The sequence below is a fragment of the Natator depressus genome, chromosome 23 (assembly GCF_965152275.1).
Source record: "Natator depressus isolate rNatDep1 chromosome 23, rNatDep2.hap1, whole genome shotgun sequence".
Classification (NCBI taxonomy): domain Eukaryota; kingdom Metazoa; phylum Chordata; order Testudines; family Cheloniidae; genus Natator; species Natator depressus.
The window spans coordinates 5899184-5908393 of NC_134256.1; the positions used below are offsets into that span (position 1 = coordinate 5899184).

At 59.5% G+C, this 9210-nt stretch overlaps 1 protein-coding gene across 1 annotated transcript; it reads right to left on the bottom strand.

Annotated features, from left to right (window-relative positions):
- Window positions 1-3109: 3109 nt before the first annotated feature.
- LOC141976317 (peptidoglycan recognition protein 1-like) lies at window positions 3110-7512 on the bottom strand. The gene is made up of 4 exons (XM_074937253.1): window positions 7458-7512; window positions 5750-5951; window positions 4760-4878; window positions 3110-3288 (listed from the first exon to the last, which is right to left on the bottom strand). Exons 1-4 carry the CDS (start codon window positions 7510-7512, stop codon window positions 3110-3112), a joined length of 555 nt encoding a protein of 184 aa, XP_074793354.1.
- Between the last annotated feature and the right edge of the window lie 1698 nt (window positions 7513-9210).

Consider the following 9210-nt stretch of genomic DNA (forward strand, 5'->3'; position numbering starts at 1 on the left):
TTTGAGAAGTTCATTAACAGAGTTGTGCAAAATTACAAGAAGAAACCAAGAAGGACGTAGACGTAGTGCTTCATAGTAAGCTTGAGTAGCCAACTTTAATTTATGTGATGATTTTAAAATATGAGTTAAATCTAATAAAAATGACTGTGGAGCATTTTCCTGTTTTTACTATGGTAAAATCCCATAAAATCCCAGATCCCAAATGGCCCCCTCAAGGATTGAACTCACAACCCTGGGTTTAGCAGGCCAATGCTCAAACCACTGAGCTATCCCTCCCCCCCAAGCCCTTGTCTCCAAGCCCTATTGCAGGGTGTTATGGACACTAGTCCCTGGGCCAGGGATGCCAGCGGATGCCACGCTAATAAGCACCCTGCACTAGCTTTGCATTGGCCTTTCTTCTCCTTTTTCTCTCTCTTGTTCCCCTTTTCAGTCCTGCTTCATTTGGCAGCAAACAACAAGTTCTGGTTAATGGTTAATCCTGGCGGCACCGCACTGAGAGATGCGGGACAAGGATATGGAGAGATAAGGGAACAGATGGTGGTAGCGGTGGGATCTCTGTGGGGACTCACTGCTGCGATAACACGGCGCTGCCCTGATTAACTCTTCACTTCCCTGCACCGAAAGGGCTGAGAGTGGGGAGAAACAGGTGCCCGGCTGGATCGGGGCCTAGCACTTGGCGGGATCCAGCTCTAGCGAGACGGGCACTAGAGCCAGGATGGGCTGTTAAATGCATCAGGCGGGTTAGCGGGTGGCCCCCACCTGCCCATATGCACTGGCTCAGCAGCTGTCACCAAAGGCTCCTGCCCTGCAATGGGCCGCGTTGCCGACTCTTATGGGTTTCATGGCTCTGTTATTGGGGGGGAGTGTTGAAAAGCCCCACCTCCCAGATTCCTGGGATCCTGGGAGGGCCTGAGTCACCTCTTCTTTAAAGAAGGAAGTCGAGCGGTTCGTCAAAGGCTGGGACCCTGGGGACCTTCCAGATGGAAATAGGAATGGATGGAATCTGTGATTTTCTTTGATGCAGCCTTGTTCTCTGACCAAGAACGTACACAGGCCTCTTTAGCCAACACCAGACCCAACATCGCTCTCTCCAGCTTTTTCCAAGGTCTCTCTCTCTCTCCTCTCTCTCTCTCTCACACACACACACACAATCGCCCCCACCAACCTCAGTGGGGGTTTAACCCAGCCAATAACTAGGATGCACCCAGCTCATAAGAGAAGACTGTAGACTTGGGGGCTGCAGAGGAAATGGGCAAACGGGAGGCCCCCGAAAGCTCAGATGACTTGGATCAGCTTGGGCAGCTGCGGATTTTGTTGTTACTCTCCTGAGGATTTGTGGGGTGCAGCTCCAGAGTGGGGATGCCTGCGCCAGGCGGGCACACCAGAATGGTGGATCGGTAGGCGCTAGAGGCCCAGGTGAGATCTAAACTCCAGACCTGGGCCTGGAGCCTGACGGCTGCGGCTGGGCTCCGTATCCAAGCCCCCAAATTCCACCTCCTAACCAGAGACCGCGCCCAGCTGCCAGGCTGGTGCGGCAGTGCCAGAGGAATGTGGATCTGCCACACGGATGCTGTTGGGACCTGCTGAGCTTTGCCCCCAAGCGAGGGCAGCCAGTGTTAGAATGGCCCCTGACTGATCCTAGCTCAAAGCAGTGGGAAACCATGTGTGGGGCTGGGAAGCAGGACTCCCGGGTTGCAGTCCCAGCTCTGGGAAGGGAGTGGGGGTTTAGCGTAGTTGTTAGGAGGGAGGCCTGGACGCCAGGGTTCTATTTCTGGCTCTGGGAGAGGAGGGGGGTCTAGTGGTTAGGGTTGGACTCTATCAAAGTTCAGACCCTTCTAGTGTGAGCTTCTGCTGGGTAGGGCCCTCTCTGTCACACAAAATCCTAGTGACGCGGTGCCCTGCCCAGATCCTGCCATACTCTGTGGCTGCCAGCGCAACGGGACACGCCCCAGGTCGTTGCTCCATTCGCTTATTTCATTTCTTGCCCTGACGGGGGCAGCCAGGCAGCTGGTCACCCCAACACCTTTGGGAACGAAAGGACGAGGGTTCCCCTTCTAACGCCCTCACCTGCGGTAACACTGTTTAACACTGGCCCACCCACGGTTGGGGCACAGACCAATTTCTTCACGGTAGAACATGGCAGTTAGTCTGAAAATAAAACCAGTGTCTATCAGCTTCGATAAAAATGAAGCTTTGTGGCACCGTTTGGTCAAGGGCCAGCCCTGCCCATGGGGTGAGGCCCTTGTTTCCCGTAACCCAGAGGCTCTCAAACTTTTGCACTGGTGACCCCTTTCACACAGCAAGCCTCTGAGTGCGACCCCCCCCTTATAAATTAAAAACACGTTTTTATATATTTAACACCATTATAAATGCTGCAGGCAAAGCGGAGTTTGGGGGTGGAGGCTGACAGCTCGTGACCCCCCCGTGTGATAGCCTCGTGACCCCCTGACGGGTCCCGATCCCCAGTTTGAGAACCCCTGCCTTAATCTTTCCCCCCCCTTATTTGTCTTACAGTTGGACTGAGAGGCAGCACAGGCCAGTGGGCAGAGCAGTGGATTGCAGCCATGGGGCTGACTGACTGCGAGCTTGGGCAAATCCCTTTTCCCCACCCATGCCTCAGTTTCCTCTCCCACCCTTGGTCTAGTTAGACTGGGAGCTCTTTAGGGCATGGATTGTCTGTCTCATGCTCTGTGTGTCCAGCACCTAGCACAGCGGGGCCTCTTAGTGCAGATCCGACAGACCATAATCACACCCTCTGAGCTCTCCCAGCCCAGCCCAGCGGCTGGGGGGTGCTTATGATTTAACAGGAGATGAAATGATTCCCAGCACTTCAACTTTTCATGTGCTAGAAGCTGGTTTATTGTCACTGCTCAGTAGCTCCCAAGCAAAGCAAGCGCTAAGCTGCCGGGGCGCTGGGTTAAAGGCAAACTACACTTGAATTAAAACCCCTTTGCAGGATTGTGCGAACCACCCAACGGGTCTTTCCCAGGCCGGCAGGTGAGAAGCGGGGGGCTGCCCCCTGCTGGGGGGCGGAGGTGCTGCTCGAACAGGCAGAAGCTGCGGATGGGGTCAGCAATGGGCGCAGGGGCTGCCCCGAGGCTGCAGGGACTCAGGCTTTGAACCTGGGCCACTGGCTGATGACCCTGTAGAGGCTGTCCCCGGGGCAGCTGGTTGGGTTCACGTTGCGATGCCCCTTCAGGGTGTAGCTGCGGCTCAGGAAACCCCTGGAGACGGCGCATTGGATCAGGCGCCTGGCAGCGTTCAGGGCAGCAGCGCTGGGGACTCTCCCTGTAGGATAGAGTAACCCCTTGTTAATCTCACCCTGGGCCCTGGCCCCTGGCCCCTGGCCCCTCTCTGCTCAGGGGATGTGACTGTGGCCTGAATAAATAACCCCCCCTCTGCCCATGCTCTCGATTGGCCGTGTCAATGTCACTCCCCGGTCCGCCCTGTATTGCGCTGGGTAATGCAACCTCCCACCTGCTGCATTTCCTGGTCCCGTGCCCCAGCCTGGTGCCCCTCGCACGGGGAGCTCGACTGCGGCGGAGCCCAGCGGGATGGCGGTGAGGCCAGCTGGGTTAGGCCAGGGGCAGATCTCTCCCTGAATCCCATCCCCCGCCCCAAGCTCTCAGCTGGGAGGGGGCACCGGGTGCCCAGCGTCCCCAGCTGCAGCCCTCCTGCGAGTGCCCAGCTCAGGCTCTCTCTGCCCGGTGAGGCCAGGGCTGTCCTACAACGTGCACTGGGCCCAGGCAAACTAAATGCATTTTATCCAGACCCACGGACAATCACAGCTCGAGGGATGCAGGCCCCACCTCCAGCCTGGGGGCTGCACCTGAAGAGCCGGGCTCTGGGCAGGATCTATGGGTCACAATGGACAAGCAACAGCCTAGCTCCCAGGGTGATATGGGGACACGCAGGGCTCATGAGATCAGGGAAATGAGGGGGAGGGGATTTTCCCCCTGTGTCCGGCTGTGTGGAGACGGATGCTGGATCCTTGGCCTGTCTCTGGGGCCCACATGATAAAAGGGATGTGGAAAAATTGTCTAGGGGGAGAAAAGAGCCACAAACACAATCCCTGGGCTGGAGAAATGGCTGCCAGGGCGGGACGGGCAGAGCTCAGCCCATCCAGGTGATCACGGGGGGAGGAAATACAGGACCTGGTGGGCACGTTAGCCACGCGAAGAAAGGCAGAAGAGGGGCCAGGGGCTGGGAGTAGAAGCCAGACATGGTCCCCAGCCCAAATGTCGAACAGGGAGGGTGATTAGCCAGTGGAGCAAACTCCCCTTGGCCACCAGAGCCAGCCAGGGGATCCAGCGATGGGCCCCGTGATGCCGTACACAGGTGACCCCCCCACCTGCTCCTACTCGCTCTCCCCCTCCCTGTACAGCCAAAGGTCACTACAGTTCCAGGGTCCTACGGGCTGCTCCTGCTCAGCTGCTTTCCCTGGCCCTAGATCCTTTCTGGGTCGCTGCTTTCCAGGCTCCAGGCCGTAGGTCTTGGGCCCGATCTCGGCCCTTCCACTTGGCTGGATTAAAATCCCACCTTGTTTGCTCGCAGCCAGCCAGGTCGCTCTACAGCAGTGACCCCTCGTCATTAGTTACCAATTCCTAGGTCACCCGGAGATGGTCCCTGCGGCAGAACCCCCCGCCCTGGGCATCAGGTCAGCAGGGGAGAGCCGCTGTGGGCAGGAGCCTGGCAGGAGGGATTCCCAGCTCCCCTCGGGGCCTAGCTGGGGAAATCTGTACAGACGGGATCCACGTACTGGAGAAGTTGCCCAGGAAACTGAATCCCAGTGATTTCTGGTTCCAGTTCTTGGCATGGGCCCCCCTGGTGCTCCAGCCTCTGCCCTCGTAGACTCTGCCGTCCTCGCCGATCAGGAAGCTGCAGGCAGAGCGCAGTGTGAGACCCGCACAGGCACGTCAGTCGCACCCTCCCTTCCCCATCATTCTCGGCAGCTCCCCCAGTGTCAATGCTGGCCCTGCCCGGGTTTGAACCTGGGACCCTCGGAGCTAGAAGCTCAATCCAGCCATGCAGCTAAAGACCCACTGTGGAAAGGGACTGGACTGGGAGGGCTCACCTGTATTGCACTGTTTGGCCATTAGGTGGTGTTATGTGTAACACCCCTTATGCAAGCAGCCCTGGCCTCTGCCTGGACACAGCTGGGGGGCAAGCGAGGTCTGTAGCGGACCCAGATCTGGGGCAGGAGAACAGCGCTAGGACCTGCCGCCCCACGGGAAATTCCCAGCTGGGTTTCCATCTCCCGACGACACCGTCTCAAAAAATTTCATGGAGTAAAATCTCTGGCCAGGTTTTAGTCCCGGGGCGTCAGGCTGGCTCCAGGGAAACGCGTCGATAACGCCAGCACAGGGCGGTGTCACAGACCAGCAGGGGCATCTTGATACAACCCAGGAGCTCCCTCCGGCCCTCCATCCCCCCACGACCTCCTTGACTGCCCCCTTTCCCATCCCCCTCTCTTCAGGGGCTCTCTCAGCCCCCCCAGTCTCTCCCTGCCAGGGGCTCTATGCCTCCTAACTCCCCCTCCCCCACAGCAGAGACTCTGGGTGCACCCCTCCCCCAATACCCCCTTTTCAGCCCCAAAATATTAAACATAAAAATCAAATCTCTACTGTGGACAAGTCCCCTCTACCCCTGAGTGTGGTCTCTGCTGCCCCCATGTGGCTGCTTGGGGGCAGCGGCCCTGAGTCTGCCCATAACTATGGGAAGGCCCCCACCCCACCCCGCCCGCACTCACTTGTAGCCAATGTTGTCCCAGCCCCTCTTGTCCATGTGGTAATTCTGGATGCCCTTGACCTGCTGGCTGCAGGAGGCCGGTGTGAAGCAGCGATTCCCTGCCGTGTGGTGGAGGACGACATACTGCACTGGGGTCCTCAGCGGGACCCTGTTTCTTGGGGTCCGGCCCCCCCACTGGGAGCGTGAGACGATGGTGGGGCAGCCTGTGCCATGCGGGGGAGGGGAGAAAGGACTGGATTAATGTGGGTGCCCCCACCTGCCCCAGCCCACGCAGCAGGATCGGGCCCAGAGCTGGTGCGCTGAGTGGGGTCAGGGCCGCGGCAATGGGGTGGGGGTGGGGGCCAGCAAAGGCCATGCACGGCGCAGGGGGGACGCGCAACCCTGCGTTAAATGTGATGGGGCTGGAGAGAGGCCTGGCCGGGAGCCTGCTCGCCCCGCAGCAGCACCCACTGCTGGCAGCAAAGGGGTGAACGGGGAGCCAGGCCAGGCTGGAGGGAGGCCAAGCAAGGCCTGGGCTGGAGACCATGGTGGGACTGGGGAAGCTCCTGCCCAGGGTGTGCGGCTCAGCACCCGTCTGTCTTCTCTGACCCCTCTGGTCATTTGCATCCCTACGACCTGTTCCCTCCGCTCGCAGCCTTTCCACTCTCTCTCCGTCTGGGAGGCCCCTGATCCTTCTGATCTCCCACTGTTGACCCCGCTGCCCCTCGGCCTGGTCCCTTCAGAGATGGGACGAACAGGATGGAGTCCAGCGCCCCAGAAACTGGAAGGTCAGAACATCTGACCCTGAGAAAAGGCTCACTGGGCACAATCAGCCTGGGGAACTCCCTGCCACTGGCTGTCACTGGGCCAAGAGCAGGATCCAGCAACGGATCAGAGGTTTCTATGGAGAACGAGGACAGCCAGCGTCACAGTGGGTGGGACTGGATGGGTTCCCGCCCCAGGGCTCGGGGCCGCTACCTGGGGGGAATAGGAAGGAAATTCCCCTGTGACTGGGTTATTCCATCATGGGCCACTAGGGGGTGTCTAGCGCCTCCCTCTGGAGCATCTGGCACTGGCCGCTGCTGGAGCCGGGGCACCAGGGTAGATGGGCCCTGCTCCGATCCAGGGGGCGACGTCTAGGCTGCAGGGACATTCCCAGCACAAAACCTGCTAATGGGGAATCCTGCTAGCGGGCATTGGTGGGAGCTGGAGGGCAGCTAGAGTTGTTACTTTCCCCACGCCCCATCCCTGCTCTCCCCCTCCCCAGGCCCCTTTCCCCTGCCCTCTCCAGACTGCCTCAGCTCGCTGCCCCTCTGCATGCTGGGTGCTGGCACTTTCTGGCTCTTGGGTGCCCCAGGGCAGTTCGGATGGCGCTGGGCTGGCAGGGGACATGGCCTGCGCGGGGGGGGGACGGGACACTCTGGGATCGGCTCCCTGTGGGCAGGGCCAGGGGCCTTGTCCGTTGGGCCAATGAACACTAGGGATCTGGGGAACAGGCGGCAGGGGTGACTTAGCCCGGCCTCATGAAGGGATGGGCCAGACCGGAGCCGAGGGGCATCTCTGGCTCTGCAGGGGCAGGTCCAGCCCCAGGCGCTGGGCCAGGGGGCGGGTTTGATGGGTGACTCCATCATTAATTTCCCACGCCTGGATTTACCCCCTCGCTCCATTCTCAGCGGCTTCAGGGTTCCCAACCTTGCCCCCCACCCCCAGCCTGGGGGATCTGAACTCACCGAGTGTGACGGCGCAGAGCACTGAGAGCCACACGACCCGCGACAGCAGCAGCATCTTCCTCTCACTCGGCCCTGTGGGGACACGCGCCCGTCACAGCCGGCCTGCCACCCCCAGGAGGGGGCGCTGCTGGGCCGGAGCCAAACACCCCCAGAGCCCCTGGGTAGCAGATCCCCCTGCGCTTAGGCTGCCCCGGACTCCAAGCCTGGCCTGTCGCCTGAGGGCAGCATCCCAGCCCTGCCCAGATCCACCTTCCCCCCGAGCTCCCCGGGTCCCCATGGCAGCCCCTTGAGCAGCAAGTTCGGTGGTGGCCCCAGCTGTACGAACAGCCCCCTGCCCAGCGGGGGCTGCAGGGAGAACAGCCGTGCTGCGGGGCAGAGCTGGTCAATGGAGACTGGCGCTCCGTGGGGTGCAGCACCGGGCTGGCGTGTGCCCACCTGGATTCCTGCAGAGCTGGGAGGAGAGTGAGCTCCGGGCACCCGCACCTGCTGCTCTCTATAAGCGCCAGAGAGGGCAGCAGGGGGTGGGGACAAGTAGTTGGTCAATAAACCGTTGTGCCGATGCTGGTGGGAGCCCAGCCACCGGGGGGGGGGGATGGGGGGGATTTCACCCATGGCTGCAGTTGCTTAAGACGAAGCCGGGATCGTGCAGCAGGGCTCAGGGGTCTGGGAGTAATTCTGGGAGTAGTTCTGGCCTGACAGTGCTATCCCATGGGCTGAACCTTCATCCCATCCTGGGCAAGGCTGGGCACAGAGCACAACCTGGCTCGGAAAGCTGGGGAACGCCACACAGGAGGGACAGCACGTCAGCCACGGACCGTGCCACGATTTCCTGCTGTGACCTATCTGGACACGCCACCTTCCCCAGCTCCCCTCAATGTCAGCTGCAAGGCATTAAGGCAGTGCCTGGAGGTCCCAACCTAGATCAGCCCAGAACATCTGTTCTTGGAGCTCCAGTGTTATCAACACTAACAGCAGACAAGGCAGGATGTGAATTTATAAGACCGGAATGCTACTTATAAAGAAAGACCACAGCACGGTCCAGTGACAAAATCCCTCGGCCAGGTTTATTGCCCTGAAGGCACAGTCCTAGCACCCTGGCTCCGTGGTTACAGGCTCACTGACACGAGTGCCCCGTGGCAAGGAGCAGCTCAGTCAGCAACAGGATCGCTGCTATACCCTAGGCCACACAAAGGGTGACGGCGAAGTTCCCCGAGAGTAATAGCCTGAGACAAACAGCTGACATGTACCACCTTACATGGTTCACAACATTGGTTGTTACCTCCCCTTGGTCCTGAGATCTTGGACAAAACACCCAGTTCATTATTTTGTCGAACCATCTTATTTTGCACTAAATTGAATGTATTTGTCCCAGCTAAGCTACATCTACATAAATCTCTAGTGCCTAGTACACTAGTGACAAGTTTGCCAAGTACCTATACCGGACAGTAAACTTGTCAGCATTTGCTTTAACCCATGGCCTGACTTTGGTTCACAGCCTCTGATTCAGGCCTCAAATCTTGCCCCAAGCCCAGTGCTCCAGGCTCTCCGTACTACCCCAGTCGCTGCCCAGACACACAGTGCCCGAGATTCGGGGCCAGGGAAGGGATCTTTGCCCACAGCTCCCACCTAGTGGTCTGGCGAGGGTGTGACAGGCCCTCTCTGTCCTGGTGCCCCCTTTTGGTAGCTGCTCCCACCCTGCGGCTGTCTGTCCCCTCCTGTGACGAACTCTCCCGCTGGGTCACAGGCTGTGTCC